This window comes from Alligator sinensis, unplaced genomic scaffold, assembly GCF_000455745.1.
Source record: "Alligator sinensis unplaced genomic scaffold, ASM45574v1 scaffold629_1, whole genome shotgun sequence".
NCBI classification, from domain to species: Eukaryota; Metazoa; Chordata; order Crocodylia; family Alligatoridae; genus Alligator; species Alligator sinensis.
In genome coordinates, this window is record NW_005843123.1 from 254,165 (window position 1) to 276,822 (window position 22,658).

The following is a 22,658-nucleotide window of genomic DNA, read 5'->3' on the forward strand; positions in this document are numbered from 1 at the left end:
CGGGAAATAATTTAGCAGTGCCGAAGCGCACACAAACAAAATCACACCCTTGGGTTGTGACACAAAGTACCCTAATCTTCAGACTTTCTGTCATTATCAGGTGTGTTCTAGGCTCTCTGGCACCACTCTTATCAATCAACCTTAACAATCAATTTTAAGAGCCTTGTCACAAATTCACCTGCAACAGTGCCAATCATTGCAAGGTTTTGATGTTTTACAGTTAGGATATGTTAAGGCGATAATCCTTGCCTGAAAGGGAGCAATTCTGCAATGGTAAGTGGGCATTTAATATGTGCTAAACCATTGGAACATTTGGCTGCTTATGTTTTAACTGTACTTAGTATGTATTAAGTTGAACGTGTGACACCGCCTTAACCCTCTGCCATCTGCGAAGTTGACTTTCACAGGCACCCTGGTGGTCAGCCTTTGGTGAAGCCTGCTTTGGTCAAAGAGTTGTATATGTATTGATCACTGCTTTTATTAATCAATACTCCAGCAAGACTTACAGTGTTGTCATGTCCTTCAGGCTGCTTGCAGACGTAAAAACCAAAATAAAACCATGCTTTACTTTAAACTTGGCATGCTCCCATGCCAAGCTCAGCACATGCCCAGAAGAGGTAGCATATTGGTTCAGCCTGGATCTGCAGCATCTGTATGTTTTTTTGCCACTTTTATTTAATAGCTGATTGAATAAGAAACTGCAGAGTTGGGTTGAACTAACTTGCTGATTCTTCAGGTAAAGTGCATTTTTTCCATGTCTGCAAGCTGCCTCAGTGCTTTTGAGAGGGTTGACAAAATTGGATAAAAGAATCCTTAGTTACATTATGCTGCATAAAATGTATAAACATTGTCAAGTCCCATTCACTTGGTCTAGGAAAAATGTTCCCCTCAGGGCATGATGTCCCATAATTTTCCTTTCTTGGCAATCTAGTTTCTTTCTTTGAAGTAGAGATTCTCAGCCTGAGGTGATGGCCTTTGAAGAGCTTTGAAGAACCCAGGGGGACATCTGTCCTTTCTCTGTGGTTAGAGGGGGAGGTGTGGAGGAAGGGAGCTCTAAATCTTTTTTCTGTAGAAGCATTGGGTGCTGGTCTCGAACAAGGTGAGGTTCCTGCTCCAAATTGCCTGAAAGTCTGATTTGGGATACTGCAGTATTTCTATGCTTTAGAGTAAGGGATTTGGTTCTCAAAATGAGCATAGCTGATGTTTTTGCTTGTTGTCTTTCCCTTAGAGTTGTTAATGTTACTCCAGTCCCTGGAGACTTGCTTCGAGAGAACACTGAGGATGTCTTACAGGGTGAACACCTGAGTGACCAAGAGAATGCTCCCCCCATTCTGCCTGGCCGGCCAGCAGAAGGTCTGGGACAGGCTCCAAACATCGCCTTCAATGAGGCTGAAGTTTGGGAGGAGACAGATGTGAACCGCAACAAACTCAGGATCAGCATCAGCAAAGTAAAGAACCTTTTTTCTTATTCGACAAGCAGGACTCTTCTCAGGGATAAAAGCTTAAAACATTCACCAGTTGTGAGGCAGAAGGGGGCTAGGTAAGATCATCTAGTGTGGCCTCCTGCAGGACACAGGCCAGAGGGATTTTCTCTGCGACTCCTGAATGAGGGAAGGGGGAGAGAATTCAGCTTCCAACATGAGCAACACTACTGAGTTCAACAGCGTGTTGAACAGAGGGGCTCTTTTAGACAGGTAACCCATGATACGTAGGCATGGAAGATATGCCTCACTTACAAAAAACAAATAAAGTCCTTTACTAAACAGGGAAGCTAATTACGGATGATGTAGAGAAGGCTAAAATGTTTAATGTTTTTAGTCTTCACCAAAAGGTCAGCTGTTAGATGATGAGCACAAGTAACATCAAGAAGAGGGGAGTTTATATTCTCAAGTCTACAGTAGAAAATAACCAGTTAGATAACTTAGCAACTTAAAATCAGTAGGGTCTGATGAATTTCATTCAAGAGTATTCAAGACATTAGCTAAAATAATTGCTGAAACATTAACTCATCTTTGAAAACTCACGGAAGTCAAGTGAGATGAAAACTCATGGAGGTTAAGTGAGGTCCCAGAGACCTGGAAAAGGAAAAATATAGTGCCAGTCTTTAAAAAAGGCTAAAGGGGGGTTTATTTTGATTCCCAGAGAGATACTAGATCGTATAATAAGTCAATCCATTTGTAAGCACCCACAAGATAACAAGGGGTGCCTTATCTACTCAAGATGCTGACTGCACAGTCATTACTGTGCAGTCATTTAGTACTAAACTACTGTGCAGTAATCTGAGTAAACCTTTCTAAAGTCAAGGTATATCATATCTATTCTTCCTCACATCCATAAAGCCCATCACCTTATCAGAGAAGAAAATTAGGTTGGTCTTGACAAAACCATATCCTCATCACCTTGGCCACATCTACACAAGACGTTGACTGTGCAGTAGCCTGATACTACTGTGCAGTAGTGGCCTGTGGCAAAAACAGTGATGCAACACTACTGCACGATAGTATTAGGCTACTGCACAGTAGCATCATGAAAAAAAGACATTCATTGGTGCTACTGCACAATAACTCAGTCTAAAGAAGAATTAGGAAGGATTTGAAAACCACCTTCAAAAGGGGTTGTTATGAAGAAGATGGTGATCAATTGTTCCGTTTTCAAGGGAAACAGGACAAGAAGTAATGCGCTTAAATTACAGCAAGCTCAGTTTATGTATACTGCAACAGAGTGGTCATGGATTCTCTATCATTGGAGGCTTTTAAGTGGAGGTTATACAACTTCTGTCTGGGATGGGTTAGACAGGGATGGTGCTGTCTTGAGTAGAGATTTGGACTAAATGACCTCTGGAGATCCCTTCCAGCTGTACTTTTTATGATTATATATGCAAATGTAACAGTACTTCACCCCCTGGCTAATGTTCTTCTGTTTATACATCTAAGGATCACATTAGCCCTTTTAGCCACAGTGGGTGCGTCTACATGTGATGCTACTTCACTGTAGCGACAGACTATGGAGACATAGCTCGTTGCTACAGTGATGTAGTATTGGTGGGCACAAACCGTGACGCTGACACTCATTGTAGCAGTGAGCCCCCCACTATGTTGCATTGCTATGGTGATATTTTGCACTACTAAAAATAATTGTGCTCCATCATTTAGTACTCCCTAAAGCAGTACTAAATGATGGTGCAGTACAATTGTGCCATGTGGGGCATGTGTAGATGCGCCTAGTGTGGCTAAGGATGTTTAGTAAGATGTATCGCGAGCTCCTGTTCAATTAGTTTCCATGATCACTACCTTTCAGAATACATTCTCCTATCCTATAACTGGAACACCAGTCTTGGTTGTTTAAAGTCTGACTCCATTGGAAACATGCTGACTGGATGATGGTGATGATTTGCTGCTGATGATGATGTTTCCATATAAACATTTAATTTTGAGTTCTTTTAATTACTTGGAGCATAATCCAATGTGTATGTACTATTAATTGGACCAGGGAGTATCTTATCTAATTATTTTAAAACTATTGAATGCAAGTTATTTGGACTTTGGTGTTACCTTTATAAAATGGGATATATTGAAAATATGATCATCCACTTGAGAGGGGCTTTTCCCCCAACATATACAAAATAGACTATTATGGAAGCCAGGTAACACAAAATCGATATCTCCTACTTCTAAAATCCATGTCTGCTTTTCTGTCCCTGATACCCACCAGGTATAATGTGGGTTTTTTTCTCAGACAAAAGAGACACCTGAGAGTCTGTTGCAACAGGGCAGTGAACTCCATGGTTTCCTTCTGGACCTTCTGTGAATTTATATATAAATTATTCCTCACAATCAGGAGGTGAGCCACTGCTGTTGTTTTTGTATCCCAATCTAGTCTGCTCCAGATCTTTCCACTTCTTGTTCTACACCATCTCTGTCATATGATCCTCTCTCTCTGTCCATAAAGCTCAGGCTTTCAACGGACATATCTACACATTGCTGTACGGCAAAGTTGTTACTGCGCTGTGCTTTAGTACTTCCTTTTGGAAGTGCATCTTCCACTATACAGGTGGCACATGCTTAAATTTCCCTGCTACGTCACTGTGGTAACATGCTATTAAGTGGGGAGCATGCCACTATGGTGACGTAGCTAGTGATCACATGTAGACCTGCATGATTGCTACATCACCGTAGCACTCCTTACAGTGATGTAGTGTGTTGTTATGTTGCCATAGAGTGACATGTAGCCATGCCCAGAATGTCATATCTCAGTTGTCACCCAGTGGATTAGAAACTGGACAACCCTATTCTACTTGATGGACCACACTGATTCTTAGCTCCTGCCAAAGAAGCCCCCTCTCACAGGCATGTGATGTAGGCAGTACTGGTGGAAAGAAAGTCTGTGTGACAAAGTGATTATTCCTACCCCACTGAGTTTTGCTCCCTCAGGTGCTGCAGGTTTTTTCAAATCAAGTTCACGGCCAAATACATGAAGCTACAGTAGATTAAGTTGAAGAAGAATGGACTGGGACTTGCAAGCTACCAGAGTGTTTTTAAATATGCACAAGCATGCTCAGTTCCTTGCAGAAGCTTCACAGCCTTATGCCTGATGCTAAATAAATCAGCCTAATTCTGATGGAGAGCCCTTTAAGAAGACTCTAGCTCTGCTGGATGAGAACATCAATAGAAGGCTCAACTGATCAGCAGTGAAACTGAATGTTTATCCGGATTTGAGAAATATACAGGGGGGCATGCCTACCCGTGCATTAATGAGCCTTTTCTAATGTCCCCTAAATTTAGTACCTCCAATGTAAGGTACTAAATGAATGCGCATTAGGCTGTGCTAATGTGCAATAATGCATTTGCATGCTTTTTTTAGTGACACAATGCACAGTAGACTATTTTACTGCTTATTAGTGCAACATCACAGTGTTTTACTTGATGCTTTAATGCACAGTAAAATAGTCTACTGTGCATTAAAGTGCCCGTGTAGACGCACCCAGGGTATTGTCAAAGTGGAAGACTAAATCTAAATACCCAGTCTATCAGATATAGAGCACATGGATGGGTGTGTCCTGCACCTAGATGCCTGCCTAGTGAGCTAGGAAGGTATATAACACCTGCCACCCTTAGTTACTTTGAATGGGAAAGAGTTTTTTGGTCTCTCAGTGGGGTGCTGTCCCAGAACCCTGCTCCAGATCCTTAGCTTTCATGTCAGTTACTGCTTAGGATGTATCACTTACATCAGAAGGGTATGCAAAAATATGTTCAAACTATAGCTACCAACAGTTTTTATTATCAGATGATTTTCTCATTCAGTAACCCTTGTATAAGCAAGTAGAGTTTATCTCCACAACAGCTATTTTGGAACTACTATTCCAGAGTAGGTCCATGTTTGGATCCTAAACTTAGAATAAGTTTTCACCTGTGGGATTGAGAAGCTAGGAGGTATATAGAAATAGCTGAGGGCCCTGGCACATGTTATATTTAAGACATGATTAAGGTGTTATTTGTACCATAAGTAATAAGATGATTACACATTAAAGCTAATTTATGGTGTGTGACTATAACAATCGAGCCACAAACATATTCCGTATATAATGTGTAACATTTTTGTGCCTCTTCTGTATTATGCCTTAAATTGAATGTGTGACATGTTGGGGCTGACCCATGACAAATCCCCAGACTCAGTTCAGTGTGGAGATCCAGCATGGGGCAGCCCCAAGGCCAGACCATTTGCTGTCTATTAGTGAGATCAGGCTGGGGGCAACATTGAGTCCGAGATGTGGCACCACTGTCCGATTAGTAGAGGTAGAAGAGCAGGGTGCCAAAATGGAGTGTCTCCCTGACCTGGGGCTCACTGTACCCTGGGCCTTTACAAAACCACTGAGGTAGATTCCCCAGGTTTTCCCAGGCTTTCTTTTTGGGGACTTTAAACCTCCTGGCCAGCAGCTCTAGCCATTCTGCCTAGCGTAGGGGATAAAAGGCTCCCAGGTGGGTTTAAAGACGCCAGTGTGATAAACTCACAGGTGGGTTTAAAGTCACCAGTGGCTCCCCCACTTCCTAAGCTGGAAGCCTCTGATTCCATCCACCAAGTGTCCCAGCCAGATCTGTGGAGTGTGGGGTTTTGACAACCAGTTTATTGTTGTCCCAGCCAGGGCAGCCCTGGTCTCATACCAGATCACCAGGCTGATTGTCAGTCTGGCTGATTGTCAGTATGGCCCCAGTGCACAGTGGAGCTGGTTTGAGTCCCTGCTAGGTTCCTGGGGCCAGCTGATAAACATCTGAGTATTGGCCAGGCTGGACCTGTGGGCACTCCTCTTTCTACTTGCCTGTGCAGGAGGAGCCTGGGATTATGATCCAGGGCTCCCCCTGCACTGGCAAGTACTAATGGCATGATTTGGATCTGATTCTTGATTCCAGTTGCACCTTTTGCCATGAGGCATGGCAGGAAGTATGATTGGTGGGATTGAGGATCAAATCCTATCACGCCATTAAATGAGCATGTGCCAGGGGCCTAAGTCACATCACTCCTTAATCCAGAATAATGTTTCAGAGCCAAGAAGCTCTTTCTCTCCTCCAAGTACAGTCAAGGAGGTCATGAGATTATATCTATGACAATATCCTGAAGGTATGACATAGGAAAGAATAAAGTGGAGAATGACAGTCTCAGATGGGTGACCAGTATCTGTAATAAGATACTTGATTTTCTCTGGGTTTTCTCCCATACAGACTCACTGCATGGTAGATGAGGAACAGAGAAGTGGCGTTTGCCCCAGCTCCCCAATCCGAGTTCCTCCAGAATCCCCAACTGCTCAAGTACGCTCTTTGAGATACTGTCGTGTGAACAGCCCTGAGTCAGAGCGTGTGTCCACAGCTGATGGGAAAGCAGATCTGCATGAGAGAAGGTATGCTCACCCTGTATGACCTCCACTGCTGCTTTTTGTAGTGCTCTAAATGTTGGCAATCAGGGCCAAAATCTTTCTGAGTGTAACAAGCAGGTGCTGTGGCTTGGAGGGGGCACTGTGACGCGGAACTAGTGGTGCCAGGTGATGGCAGCAGGACAGAACCTATCCCTGCCATGCCCTGCTCTTTCCACTGCCTGCCCTCTCCCCATCCCCCACTGAGGCTGCTCCTGTAGGGTCTCATTCACCAGCAACAATGCCCATGACTCTTCTTGTGGCACCTCAGGGTGCAGCAGCACCACAGTTGAGAATCATTGGTGTAGGGCCTTGCTGTGCTTAGCCAATTCATGGTAACAATTGCCTAGTCTGGCTTGAAGCCAGTCTTCAACTATTAGAGACCTGATGTGGGGACAGCTTACCCACCTCTGCTGTTTTTGTCATAGGACATTCCCTCTTTCAGTATCTAAGATGGATGATGCTCACTGAACAGACAGTTGTTCAATGTTTTTTGAGATGTAAGAGTTTTTCCCTTAACCCTTGCAGCTGCCCTTCCTCTTGCTTTCATCTCCCCTTCACCTGCTCCCTCTGGAATACTCATGAATCTCATAAAATGTTATCATCCATATGTGACCTCTTTATCTCTATTCTGTCTGACTCATGGCTTTCATCAAGGCCTGAATAAGACCCAGCACTTCCTCTGTTCCCACTGTCTCTGGTGACATCCTTGTTCTGTCTCTCCCCTAGCCTGGAGACCTCCTTAGAGAGACAAGGGCATATATATATAGGCCTATTCATCCTGCTCCTATAATTTCTTTCTTCCTCCTCCTCCTCTGAAAATCACACCATCTGACTTGTTTTTCTTTTCCCTACCTGTATGGCTACCCTTTGTTCTCTGCCCAACTTCCCCTGGTTTGAAAGTGTCCAAAGGCAGGTGACAAAAATGATGAGGGCTTAGAAGGCAAGACATATGAGGACAAGCTGAAAGAAAGAAGCATGTTCAGCTTGCAGAAAAAGCAGTTAAGGAGGGAATGATATCAGGTTTCACATATCTGAGGGGTTGGCATAAACAAGAGGGAGAACAAGTTTTCTCCCTTGCTGCAGAGAGTAGGATGTGTAGCAATGGCTTGAAGTTGCAGCAGAGTAGGTTTAGATTGGATAACAGGAAAACTTCACTGATTGAACGTTGGGACAATGGAATAGACTGCCTAGGAAAGTCATGGGATCTCCTTTATTTAAGTTTTTCAAGAATATACTGGGTAAGCAGTGGTTAGGGATAATCTAGGAGTATCTATGCCTGGAGTGTGCAGTGAAAAAGAAGAGTCAGGAGCCCAGGAGACCCACCATGATTTCATGCCCATGACTCTTCTTGTGGCACCTCAGGGTGCAGCAGCACCACAGTTGAGAATCATTGGTGTAGGGCCTTGCTGTGCTTATCCAATTCATGGTATATCATTGAAAAACATCCGTAAAGGAGATCCCATGATTTTCCCATATGATTTCTGGGAGATCACAAGAAGCTCTCCATTCTAGAGTAGATGGATACTGGGGAAGACCATGCTCAGCAGCTCTACAACCCTCTTAGTTATGAATGAAAAGTAAGTAGCTGAGCAATTTATGGTGGAGAAACAGAAAGAGGAGTTCTCACTGTTCAGTAAGAGAGTGTAATGTGTGCAGTTCTGCTTGCTGTTTCCGGTCTACAGGGCAGAATGGAGGGTGTTTGGTTTTTCCCATGTTTCTGGGCTTTTCTGGTTGCCACAGACTGGGAAAGAATTTTATTCTCTCTCCTATTGTTGCAGGTGTCAGGGTTTATTTAGCTTTCTGGGTTTTGTTTTTGAGGGTTTTTTTTTGCCTTCCTCAGAACCATTGGATGTTAGCTGCATCCAAAGCTGAGGATTTTGATGAGGGTGTGCTGATGCTCCTCTTGAGACTTAAAAACCCCAGAATTTTCTGGATAGATGGTCTTTCTTCTCTTCTCAGGGTCAGACTGATTGCTACATTTGGGCTGAGGAAGGAATCTTACCTCATAGCTAGATTGGCATGGACTGTGTGGGGTTTGCCTTCCTCTGCACCCAGAGTCATGGCCCTCTTCCTTGAGTTTTTTGAGCATCTTTTAACAATTACTTCCTGTCCTTGCAGTGGCAGGGCAGTTAAATTAGGGAGACAAGGCAATGTTACTGTGGCAAGCTAGGAGATTTTTTATGTTTTATGGCATCATATCCTGTAGTTTTGTGAGAAGATCAGTAACCAAAATTTTAAAAGTAGATTAGATAAAGCACTTGCCTTGAATGATTTAGATAGGAATGATCCTGCCTCAGGCAGGGGTTTAGAATAGATTACTTCCTGAGGTATCTTCAAGCCCTACTTCTCTATGATACTATTTTAGCCACTGTGCAGAGGAATCACCTTAGCAGAAGCTCCATCACCCCAAGGACTTTTCTCCACTACAGATCCCCACTCCCTCTTTGGTTCTACCATCTCCCTAGTTACCAGCTGTCACGGCACGGGGTCCTGCAGGATGGCCATGATCTCCCCAAGGCCCCCTTCCTGTGCCAAGTTGGCCCAAAGGGCACCCTCAATTCTCGCCCGCCACATCTTTGTTGGTAAATATATTAGGGAGGATGCCTTTACATCTTCTTGGACACGGTTTTGCTGTACTTTGACCCCGCGGGCTCCTGGACCCCTTGTGGGTCCGGTTCTGCAATGGGTGTTTCGGGGCACCCTAGCCTTATGGGCTGTGCGTGGCTCCAACCACCGCTTTACCACGCCCCAAGCCTCGCAGATGGAACTGACCTTGTTCGGTCTGGGCCTTGCTCTAATGTGGGCCCCTTGGTCCTCCCCAGGCTCTCCACAGCCCTGTCTCGCACTGCGCCCTCTCTGGCACCCGGGCTCTCCGCGGCCCTGTCTCGCACTGTGCCCTCTGTGGTGCCTGGGCTCTTCGCAGCCCTGCAAAATTCTGTGCCCTCTCTGGCACCAGGGTCGGTGCACCGCCAAATGCTGCACCCCCTCTGGTGCCGGGGTCCCCACACTGCCATGGGTCCCCTATGAGGCCTCCTCCATCCCCTAATAGCTTCACCCAAGCCACCGGTGTTATACAATAATAAATCAAACGCAAGCCCCTGGGCTGTAACATAAACTCAAGCTGCCCGGCTATAACGTCATTCAAACCCTACCAGAGAATACTCCATCTCACAACAATATCAAGAGCTGCTCGTGCAGTCAGGCCTCTCCCCTTTGTTTGCTCAGGTGGAGCTCCTTCCCCTTTGGCTGCCGGCAGGGAACATCCTGGCCTCAGCCCTGGGGTTTATATGTGAGCCAGGCCCTGCCCCTTCCGGTCAGCTGACCACTGGCAGGGGTGGGCCACTAGCTCACTCTGGTAGGCCGGGGAACCAGCAGCTGGGGCTCCTCACTCACTGCTAGGGCTCTTTCCATAGCAGTTTCCCCTCTTTAAAGGAGCAGGGCACCTAAGTGCTCTGCGACACCAGCATGTCGCCTTCACTCACGCTGAACACACATGTAGCAGAGAGATAGCTATCTCTTACTCCCTCCTTCATCTCTCCTTATCTTCATCTAGTTGCCTACTAATTTCAGAGAGAAAATGGACAAGAATCAAGTGGAATCCCATATCTCTATCCCTCTTCATGGTACTTTTCCTTGTGGTATCTCCTCACCTTCTCCCCAGTCCCAGTCACTGAGATCAACTTCTTATCTTCTCTCTTCCTATAAGACCTGCCTCCTGTCCCCACAACTCTGTCCTCCTAAAGCAAGCATGGTTCAAGCCCTTTTGTCTTGAAAAAAACTCCATGTCCCTCAGTGAGTACCATCTGTTCTCTTGTCAGGTCAAATGTGCTGTTCATAACCACTGTCTCAGGTTCCTTTCCTCCTGATAGCCTAAATCCTCTTCATTTGATAGGTGTCTCTGCAGCCCATTAAGCTTGCTCTAATCAGAGTCTCTCATGGTCTTCTTGACCTGAGCTCAGGGGTAGTTCTCCATACTCCCATCTTAAGATCTTGCCTTCGCTCTGCCTCTGTGACTATGCCCTCTTGTGGTCCTCCCCCTTCCTCTCTTAGTTATTCCTTCAATGAGTTTCTTTCATTCCCATTCCAGACTATGATTGTTGAGCTCCAGCTCAAGTCTGGGATCATGCCCGGTATGCAAAGGCCAATAAAGATACCAGGGGTGAAAGTACAAAGAAGGTTTATTGCTAGCAATAAAAGGTGCGAGCGGAATAATTTCATGTAACAAGCACACCAGATTACTATTTCTAAGCATCTTTTATACAGGAGTTTTTTTAACCTTCATAAGCATCCTTGTTTGCTGATTGGTTATAAGTGAGTGACGCAAGGAGTTCTTTACTGAGCATGTCTCTATACCTGTGTTTTAGCCATGTATCTCATTTACATACATATGTGTTTCATTAGCATACTTCTTCCCCACCTAGGGGCATGATTTTTAGTATTTTAATGAGCCCTTTAACCCAGTACCCTGTTTTTTCTTTTTGTTTTCAAGCCCCCTTTATCTAAGACTGTCCCCTCCTTATCATTGCAGATGGGCATTCGTCACATAACATTCTCTTCTGCTTAGTCTTTGAGTAGTGGTTTCTAGGTCACTCCTTACATGATGAAGGCCTCACAGGACTTTCTCCTGGGCTCCTCCTTTTCAGTCCTCAGATTGTGTTGACCACCATGTACCTAACCCTCTGCTTGGGTCCCATCTCTGTACTTCCACATTGATCAGCCATTTAAAAAGTGCTCTGCAGCTGTGCACATGTCTTACATTATGGCTGTAGAGCACTTTCAGGGATCCGCTGAAAGTTACACATGTAACTTGTGTAAGCACCCTTAATTTCAAGGTCTAGCACCACCACTGACTATAAAGAAACCAATGGTTTGTTGATTAGGTCAGATTACTGAAATATATTTTATACCAAAACACATTTTATATTGAATACCAGGTTTCATATAAGCATTCCTTCCCTGGAGATCTTCAAAAGATAACTGGATGCACACCTCACTGGGGTCATCTGAGCTCAGCAGTCTTTCCTGCCTTAGAACAGGGGGGCTGGACCTGGTGATCTTGTGAGGTCCCTTCCAGCCCCTAACTTCTATGAATCTATGAATACATATGATAAAATGAACAAAGACTTGTCATTGGCTTTTGATAAAGTCCAAACATGATGGTAGTGCAATTTGTGGAGATACCTGTGCATGTAGAAACAGCCTACCCCAAAACAAACCAGTGGAGATTGAGGTGCCTCGTGACAAAATGAGCCTGAAGGAAAGGGTATGGGAGTGGGACTGGCAAGATGGGCTGGGGTCAATGCAGCAGGTGTAGGAGCTGAGGGTGGAGAGCAGAAGATAGACCTTCTTCAGATACATGGGGAGTCGGAAGAAGAACGAAGGCAACATTGGACCCCCACTAAAACAAATGGGGCAGCTGACAACTGACACTCAGGAAAAAGCTTAATGATTACTTTGCTTTGGTTTTCTACCAGCCCAAATCGACCACTCTGCCTAACATGGTGTGGGATGACCAAGGTGAGGGTGAATACATGTCCACTAGGACTGTGCGAAATGGCAGAGTTCCATTTTGACCAGTGTTTTGACGTTTCACCAGAACAGTGTTCTGTTTCGAATTTTGTTTTGATTTGAAACAGCTGTTCTGTTCTGTTCCATTCCATCAAAACAGGGTCGAAACAGCAAAACTGTTTTGACATTTTGACTATAGAATATAATGGGGAAGGACAAACAGCCTATAACTTTGTCACTTCTGGCTTGATTTGGATAAAACTTGCAGGCATGCTAGCTAGGATAAAGAGTTAATGAGCAAGGATTAACATTTTACCAAACCATAGACTAAGGAGAGGAAAGAATCAATACAAAGCTGGGAACTGCTTCTGCCCCAAGACAGACACAGTCAGTTGTACAAGCACCCATGTCATGAGTTTTGCCTGCCAGCTGCTAGGGGTGCAGGGCCCTAGAACCCCCCTGCACCTATCTCCTTAATAGCTGGCAGACTTCGTGGCCACAGCAGGGCCTAGCAGCCAGGCCTGCCGTAGTTTCCCGCCCTGCCGTAGTTCCCCCCCCTCCCTCCCCCGCCCGTGCCCCAAGACAAACACACTTGCACAAGCACCCATGACATGAGTTTTGCCTGTCAGCAGCTAGAGGTGCAGGGCCCCAGAACCCAGAAACCCCTGTCCCTATCTCCTTGACAGCTGGCAGGCTTTGTGGCCTCAGCAGGGGCTAGCAGGCCTGCAGCTTTCACCCTACTGCACCTTAACACACACAGTGTCACCCACATAACAAGTTTTGCTTGTCTGCAACTTGAGGTCCAGTTTCCCCCAAACCCCTGCACCTATCTCCTTGAAACTTGGCAGGCCTTGTGGCCTCTGCAGGGGACAGCATGGCTGTAGTTTTGACCACACTGTGGCTTAACACGTACACGACACAAATTTTTCTTTCATAATTTTGGGGTGCTGTTTCCCCAACCCCACCGCATCTATCTCCTTGAGACTTGGCAGGCTTTTTGCTCTCAGAAGGGGCTACCATTTCGCAAGTGTCATCAAAATCAGGCCAGAAATGAAAAAGTTATAGGCTGTTTTGTCCTTCCCCATTATAGCCTACGGTTGGATGTCGAAACAGCATCGAAACAGTGGAATGTTTCGACTTGCCTTGTTTTTTTTCAAGGCTGTTTCAACTATATCTGTTCCATTTCGATTTTGCTGTATCAACCTTGAAACAGGTCAAAACAGTATCGAAACAAAGCTGGTGGCAAAATGTCACACAGCCCTAATGCCCACCATTAGCGTAGATCTTGTGAGGGAACACCTTAAGAGTCTGGACACCCACAAATCTGCTGGTCCAGATAGATTTCACCCAAGAGTGCTAAAGGAACTGGCAGACATCATAGCACGGCCACTGGCAAGGATATTTAAGAACTTGTGGCTTTTGGACAAAGTACCTGAAGATTGGAAGAGGGCCAACGTGGTGCCTATCTTCAAGAAAGGGATAAAGAAGTTCTGGGAAACTATGGACCAATCAGTTTGACTTCAATTCCTGGAAAGATCTTGGAAAAATTATCAAAGAAACCATTCTTGACAGGCTAATAGAAGGCAACATTCTGAGGGATAGCCAGCACGGGTTTGTTGTGGGTAGGTCTTGCCTGACCAATCTCATTTCTTTCTATGACCAGGTGACGCATCACCTGGACAAAGGGGAAGTGGATGATATATATTTGGACTTTAAAAAAGCCTTTGACCTGGTGTCCCATGAAGTCCTCATGGAAAAATTGCGCAACTGCGGCCTTGATTACCCTACAGTCCGATGGCTGGGGAACTGGCTTCGAGGTCAGACCCAGAGAGTGGTAGTCTACAGAACCAAATCAACATGGCTCTCGGTGACCAGTGGTGTCCCCCAAGGCTCCGTTCTCAGACCTGTACTCTTTAACGTCTTTATAAACGATCTGGACTCTGGTGTCAGAAGCAGACTGGCTAAGTTCACTGACAACACCAAACTTTGGGGAAGAGCATCCACACTTGGGGATAGGCTGGTGATCCAGGCTACCCTCGATAGGCTTGCAAGGTGGGCAGATGTAAACCTGATGGCATTCAGTACGAAGAAATGCAAGGTGTTCCACCTCAGGAAAAAACCCTGCATCATACTTACAGGCTTGGCAGTGCTACATTCACTAGCACCATGGCTGAAAGAGACTTGAGGGTCACAATTGACCACAAAATGAACATGAGCCACCAATGCAATACTGCAGCCAGAAAAGCAAACTAAACTCTGGCTTGCATCTACCAATGCTTTTCAAGCAAGACCCAGGAAGTCATCCTCCTGCTGTACTCAGCCTTAATGAGGTCGCAGCTGGAGTACTGAATCCAATTCTGGGCTCCACAATTCAGAAGGGGCATGGAGAAGCTTGAAAGAGTCCAGAGGAGAGCCACATGCATGATCAGAGGTCAAGAGAACAGGCCTTATGAAAAGAGGCTGAGAGCCATGGGACTCTTCAGCCTGGAGAAGTGTAGGCTCAGGGGTGACTTGGTGGTAACCTATAAGTACATAAGGAGTGTGCATTAGGATCTGGGAGAATGCCTGCTCACCAGAGCATCCCAAGGAATAACAAGGTCCAGTGGTCACAAACTCCTGCAAGATCATTTTAGGCTGGAAAAACTTCACTACTGTCTGATCCCCTAAGGCCTGGAATAGACCCTTCAGAGGTGGTGCAAGCACCTACTTTGGAAACTTTCAAGAAACAGTTGGATGGTTATCTTGCTGGGATCCTTTGACCCTAGCTGACTTCCTGCCCCTTGGCCAGGGGGCTGGACTCGATGATCTTATGAGGTTCCTTCCAGCCCTAATGTCTATGAAATTTATAAACCTCATTGCCCATTCTGGGAGTAGAAGAAGAAAATGGGAGGTCCTAGAGCATGGGTTTTCAAACTTTTTCAACAAGTGTACCCCTTCTGTACTCAAAGTTCAAAGTTTCAGCTCATGTACCCCTTTATATTTTTTTCTTGTTTTTTTTTTGGGGGGGGGGGAGGAGATCGAGGCCCTGTGGCGGGCAGGGGCAGGCACTGCTCAGCCAGGGTGGGCTGGGGTGTGGGACAGAGCCACGAACAGCTGTGTGCACCCTGGGAGGGCATGGGGGTCGTGTGCCCCCAGATCTGCGTGTGGGACACTGCAGCCACCCCAGAATTCACTGTAGGCCCCCCAGCCCTCCTCCCAGCGCCACCACCGCCCACTCTGAGCACAGTCCAGCCCACACCCCAGCCAGGAAGAGCCTGGTGTGGCCCTAGCCACAGCCTGCCTTGTGTGTAGATCCGGGGGCACATGTGCCTCATGGCCTCCTGGGGTGTGCACAATGGTAGGAGCCACCCCCGGCAAGGCTCAGTTCTGTACCCCGGCCCTGGCTAGGCAGCCCCTGCCTCAGCCCAACTCCCTCCCCCAACAACAAACTTACCAGCCAGACCTAGCTGCTCTCCGCATGGCCAGGCTGTGCTCCTGTACAGCTGCACTGTAGCATCGTGCACATGTGTGGAGTTCTGTGTACTCCCCGTGACCCTTTTAAGTACCCCTAGGGATATGCATACCCCAGGTTGACAACCATTGCTAGAGGATCAAATCAGTTTCTTTTTACAACCCCATTCCCTTGCTTGTTGACTTTCATAGTGTAAATGCTTTGGGGAGGGAGTCTGTATTGTATCTCCATCATCCCTGCCACTGGTCTTGGCTCAAATTTCTAAGCACTACTCTAATATAAACAGAAATTTTAAGCATTCCATCCATTCCCTATTGAAGTTTTCTACTAGGGAGCATCAGATATCTTCAACTGCAAGATTTTGCAGGGGTGAATTGTAAGAGTGGATGTTAAAAGCCAGGCCCTGAGCTTACACTATATAAACCTGCTTTGTTTCTGCCTTGTGAGACTTGTGCATGTGACTCTCTGGGTCTCCTTTGTTTTGGTGGTCTGAGCATCTTCTAGGGTATCATTTTCCCTTACTCCCTTTCCCTTACTCTGAGTGTAGGTATATGTCATCTGCCCAGCCCTCCTTTTGGCTTCTGACACTCATTGTAGCAATGAGCCCCCCACTATGTTGCATTGCTATGGTGATGTTTTGTGGGCAGTCCCTGACAGGCGGTTGTGGTTGGTGACAGTGACTCACTGTGCCTTCAAGGCCTTAACCTTTATGTAGCACTGGTGCACTGACTGTCTGTGCCCGTGCTCCCACAAACAGTCCAACAGCCCCTTTTAAATGTGTGTGTTGGAGTGCCCACCCCACACAAACTGGCTGAGGACCTCAGCCTCACCCCACAGCGTAATCAGGTCTGCAGTCTCCACTTAGGACCAGTTGGGGTCCTAGTAGGTCATGTCTAGCATTGGGGATGATGCCAGCACGTCTCCTTTGACAGCTCATTGCCTCTGCATGGCAGTTCTGGTGATGCTAGGCCTGGGCAGCTGTCTGCAGCACCCAGCACAGGGGCATGGTGCAGGACTGGCAGGCGTACAGCAAGGCAGTGCCAGAGAGAAGCTGCAGAATCAGGGCAGGCTGCTGTGGGTTGCCTGTGGCCCTCCTGTTGGCTTCTGATTTCCTGTCTGTTCATTTCATCATCCCAAATGCCTGCTTTATTTGCTCTACTTGTAGTTTGCATATGTGCAATACTGAGCCCTACCCTGCATTTAGATACTTGAAGATGGCTTACATATCAGATAGGATTAATATCATGCACCTGCACCTTCACTTTTTCTTGGAACCAGTTCTGCCTATGGAGCTCTCCAGTTAAAGCCTATGGAGCTCTCCAGTTTGAAATGAGCAAAAAGCATTCCAGTTATCTTCAAAGCACTTCTTTAGTCTGGACTGAAGATCAAATGATCAGTGTACAGGAAACTGTGTACCTGACAGAACTGTGCAGAGAGAGAGTAACCTGGAGAATGTTTCCCTATGTTCTCCCCAGAAGGAAGAAGTACTCTGGAGTCAGAAACTCACTGTGCTCCCCAATCCTCTCATGTAGTAATGTACAAAAAGAAGAAATACTGATACTGGTCTATTCTGAACAGGTCAGGATGGGATTTCATTGCATAGTTAAACATTGAAATGTTTTGGTTTAGAATTAGGCTTGTATTTTTAAGTGAGTTGGACAAGGATTCAGAGGGATTGTTCAAGTTTTCTATGAGACCATCCCAGTTTCCTCTTGGTTCTTGCAATATTTAATCTTGGGTAGAAACCTTACTGGTTTTTAAGAGCTTTTTTTCTTGTTTTCAGATCTCGAGTGGATTTACCTGGTTCTCCTTCACGACTAGTCTGTTCCTCCCAGCCAGCGCAGATGCTATCCATTGACACTGGCCAAGCAGACCGGCAGGCAAGTGGTAGGATGGATGTTTCTGCGTCAGTAGAACATGAAGCCCTCAGCAATGCTTTCCGCTCAGTGCCCCTGGCAGAGGAGGAGGATTTTGATAGTAAAGAGTGGGTTATCATTGACAAGGAGACTGAGCTGAAGGACTTTCACCCAGGTGCTGAGCCCAGTACTTCGGGAACTACTGATGAAGAACCTGAGGAGCTGAGACCCATTGAAGAGGGTGAGGAGAGGAGGCGCTTGAGCACAGAAGCTGTGGTCAGGCCAAAGATCCATGAAGGGAAAACACGGAGTATGCAGCCTGTGACTGAGGAGGACAGTTCACACAGGCACGAAGGACTCTCTCAAACAGTGTCTGACAGTAAACATGAACAGCAGCCTGGAAGTCCTGCTCAGTCCCCACTACACATAGCACCAGCTATCCGACAGCGGAGGCGGGAATCCGAGCCCACTGGTCCACAGAGACAGGTAAGCTGTGCAAAAGAACCCCGGCTCATCCATTTTACTTTGGTTTTTGGCTCTGCTATGTCCACATTTTGTCTATGATAGAGAATTTTGCCATTCTCAACTCTGATGCCCTTGGGAAATGTTCCACACTTGCAGATGCTTTAAACTTTTAGTTGTACTTCTTAATATCAGACCAGGGCTAAGCACATCTTGTTACCATCTGCACCCACACTGGAGTTATTGGTACTGTTTCAGTGCATGTGTAAGCAAAGAGTGCGTATATAGTGGCACCTTTTCATTAAACCTTCCCGTTGCATTCCTGTAATTTCTTGGCAATAACTTTGGCAGTGCAGAGCACCAGGAATGCTCTCCCAGTTCTCTGCATGCTTGAGAGCAGTATAGGTGGTGCCAATTGATGTTACTACCTGCTGTTTTTTGGGAAGATCTGGGGGAATACAGGGCACAAAACAGCTCATTAGAAATTAATCTGATTTTAAACACAGAATTTTTAACTTCACAGTTAGAAACATCTAGTAACTCAAATCAATATGCATGTATATGCATGCATATACCACAAAATTTACTTCAATCACCATCAGTACTATTATTTTGTGTCTATCTGGAGAAGTGTTCATTAAGTGCCAACAAAAGGAAAAGAAAATGGCATTAGAGTTATGGCTGTGTACCTGTTGCAGCAGTGTGGGGGAAGAGGGAGGGGAGGAGGGGGAGGATGGTGGGGATGAGGAGTAATGTAGTGTGGGATGCCTGGAGGACTGACCAGATGCATATCATGGAATGTTTGGTATTTACATAAAACATTGAACCAGCTCAGAGTGAACAGGGTTAAAATAGTGTTTTCCAGGTACAGGGGTATAGGTTATAGCTGTGTTGGTCTAAGGACATTGGCAGACAATTTTCTTTGGGTGAATCTGATATCTTTTATTAGACCAATGTAAATAGTTGGAAAACAATATTTAAGCAAGCTTTCGGGTTCAAAAATCCTTCATCAGGCTGAGGAAGTTTCAGCAGTTGGTGTGTGCTCTTCCTGGATGGAATGAAAAGTAAAGAAGCCAGAGGCTGGGCTGATATGCATACAAGATAGGCAGTCAGTGAAGAACTATTGCCTATCTTGTATGCATACCAGCCCAGCCTCTGGCTTCTTTACTTTTCATTTCAAGAGAAGGGGGATGAATAGTGGAGAGCTACCTGGGAAGTCAGATGTCAGGTAGGTTATAATGTGTCATAAATCCAGTGTCTATATTTAGTCCATGATTTTTAGTATCCAGGAAGTTGATGAAGTGTAGTTCATAGGCTCATCTCTGGGAAGTGTTTTGTAAGTTTCCTTTGAGGATTGTAACTGAGAGATTGAGGAGAGTGGTTTTCTTGTGAGAAATGTGCCCCCACAGGTAATTGCGTATTCCTGTCTTTGATAGATTTCCGGTGTGCATTCATTCTGGTTTGCAGTTGTTGTTTGGTCTCTCCTACGTATTTTCCTTCAGGGCATTTGGTGCATTGGATATTACATTTCTTGGGGTGCAGCTGTAAGATCCGGGAATGTTGATGGCTCTGTTGTGGGGTGTAGTAATTGTGGGAGTGATGGAGCTGTGTTGGCAGGTTTTGCATTTCTTGTCATGGCATGGTCTGGATCCATTCAGTGTGTTTTGGGCCTGAGGAAGTTTGCTTCTGGTGATGAGGTTAGCGAGGTTCAGTGCTTGCTTGAAGGCTAGGATGGGTGGCTCTGGGAAGATCTCTTTAAGAATAGGGTCTCTTTCTAGGATGGGTTGCAATTGTTTGAGGATTTTCTGTATGGGTTCGAGGGAGAGGTGATATGTCATAAGCAGTGGTGTGCGAATTGTGGGGGGTTTTCTTCTACAACATTAGGTGGATAATTCCAGCACACTGGGAAGTCCCACTTGTGTTAAACTACCTAAATAAGTAAATTCACCTTGTTATAACCCTTTAAAACAGTTTCCCCTGTATAACCCAATGGGTTTCCTTCTGGTCACAATCCACTTTCCATAACAATAAATGGCAACACAGCTATAACTATGATCTACCACTAGGTGGTGGAGGTGAGGCTTCTGCCGCTCCAGGGAAAATGGACTCCTTTATTTCTTCCTGGTAACGCAGAGAAATAGACTCTGAACAGCTGCTGTTTTCTTTATTGGCAGATTGCTCTCTTAAGCCAGTGGTTCCCAAACTCTGACAGACTGAATACCACCAATTTAAAATGATACAGCCTTAAGTACCATCGACAAATATTTCACACACATAGGTAACAAGCTATGTATTAAAACAACATCAAAACCTTTACTAATTGTAAAACATTGTTTTATCAGTTACGGTAGCCATACTTATACATAAACTGAGGGGATTTGCTTTGGATGATTACATGGTAGACTGGGTAGCAAGTTGGTTCAAGGGTTGCACTCAGAGGGTGGTAGTTGATGGGTCAGTGTCAACCTGGAAAGATGCGGGCAGTGGAGTCCCTCAGGGCTCAGTTCTGTGGCCAGTGCTGTTCAACATCTTCATCAGTGATCTGGATGAAGGGGTGGGAAGCACCCTGTCCAAATTCGTGGATGACACAAAGTTATGGGGTGCAGCTAACACTGTGGAGAGGAGGAACCAGATCCAGGCCGACCTAGACAGGCTGGGCAAGTGGGCAGAGAGCAACAGGATGCTATTCAATAAGGACAAGTACAAGGTGCTGCATCTAGGGAGAAAGAACTTCCATCATACCTACAGGTTGAGGGGTGACCTTCTCAGCTTCACTGAGGCAGAAAAAGATCTTGGAGTCACTGCTGACTCCAGGATGAACATGAGTCGCCAGTGTGATGAAGCAGTTAGCAGAGCCAATCGCACCTTGTCATGCATCTGTAGGTGCTTCACAAACAGGTCAAGGGAAGTGATTCTCCCCCTCTGTGTGGCACTGGTCAGACCGCAGCTGGAGTACTGTGTCCAGTTCTGGATGCTGCAGTTCAAGCAGGATGCAGACAACCTGGAGAGAGTCCAAAGAAGAGCCACTCACCTGATTAAAGGCCTGCAGGGAAGGCCCTATGAGGAAAGGTTAAGGGACTTTAACCTCTTTAGTCTCTCCAAGAGAAGGCTGAGAGGGGACCTTGTGGTGGTGTACAAATTCATAAGGGGAGAGCAACATGTAGTAGGTGACGATTCATAGATTCATAGATTGTAGAGTCAGAAGGGACCACAATGGATCATTGTGTCTGACCCCCTGCCCCTAGCAGGAAAGAGGACCGAGGTCAGATGACCCCAGCCAGGTGACTATCTAGGCTCCTCTTGAAGCCCTCCAAGCTAGGTGATAGCACCACCTCTCTTGGAAGCCCATTCCAGATCCTGGCCACCCTTACAATGAAAAACTTCTTCCTAATATCTAACCTAAATCCACTCTCAACTAGTTTACACCCATTATTCCTAGTCACTTCCTGGGGCGCCTTAGTAAACAGTGCTTCCCCTATTCCCCATTGACCTCCCCTAATAAATGTATAGGCAGCCACAAGATCTCCCCTCCGTCTCTTGTGAAGGCTGAAGAGATTCAGCTCTCTCAACCTTCCCGGGTAGGGTCTTTCCCGAAGGCCACTAATTATGCGAGTGGCCCTCCTCTGGACCCTCTTGAGATTCCCTGTGTCCCTCTTGAAGTGTGGTGCCCAAAACTGGACACAGTACTCCAACTGCAGCCTGACCAGTGCCGCATAGAGGGGGAGCATCACCTCCTTTGTTCTATTAGTCATGCACCTGCTAATGCATGACAAGGTGTGATTGGCCTTGTTGATGGTCTCGTTACACTGCCGGCTCATGTTCATCTTGGAGTCAATTATGACTCCAAGATCCCTCTCTGCTTCTGAGCTGCTGAGAAGGACACTCCCTAACCAATAGGTGTGATGGGGATTCCTCCTTCCCAGGTGGAGTATCTTACATTTATCTTTATTAAATTGCATCCTATTTCTCTGTGCCCATTGATCCAACCTGTCCAGGTCAGCCTGAACCTGCTCCCTGCCCTCTGGTGTACTAACTTTGCCCCATAACTTGGTATCATCACCGAACTTGGAGAGGGTGCTCTCCACGCTCTTGTCCAAATTGCTGATGGAGATATTAAATAATATCGGACCGAGGACCAAACCCTGCGGGACCCCACTGCCCACGTCCTTCCAGGCTGAGAAGGAACCATCCACCACCACTCTCTGGGTGCGGTCCCTAAGCCAGTTGGCCACCCACCTGACCGTGTAGGTGTCCACTCCACAGTCTGCTAGCTTCCCAATGAGGATAGGGTGCGAAACTGTGTCGAAGGCCTTCCTAAAGTCCAGGAAGATGACATCAGCCTCACCTCCCCCGTCCAGGCAGTGTGTGACCTGGTCATAGAAGGCTACAAGGTTTGTCAGGCAGGATCTACCTGTGACAAACCCAGGCTGGTTTCCCCTCAGCATCGTTTCCCCTGCTGGGCCTGCACAAATGTGTT

The 22,658-nt window shown here is 46.1% G+C and overlaps 1 protein-coding gene across 1 annotated transcript in view; it reads left to right on the forward strand.

Moving 5' to 3' along the window:
* The window catches only part of TTBK1 (tau tubulin kinase 1), a 288,592-nt gene that overhangs the window by 221,780 nt on the left and 44,154 nt on the right, over positions 1–22,658 (forward strand). The window contains exons 11-13 of the mRNA XM_025193892.1: positions 1,229–1,448; positions 6,714–6,889; positions 17,647–18,205. Coding sequence (XP_025049677.1) covers positions 1,229–1,448; positions 6,714–6,889; positions 17,647–18,205 — 955 coding nt within the window. The remainder of the gene's footprint in view (positions 1–1,228; positions 1,449–6,713; positions 6,890–17,646; positions 18,206–22,658) is intronic.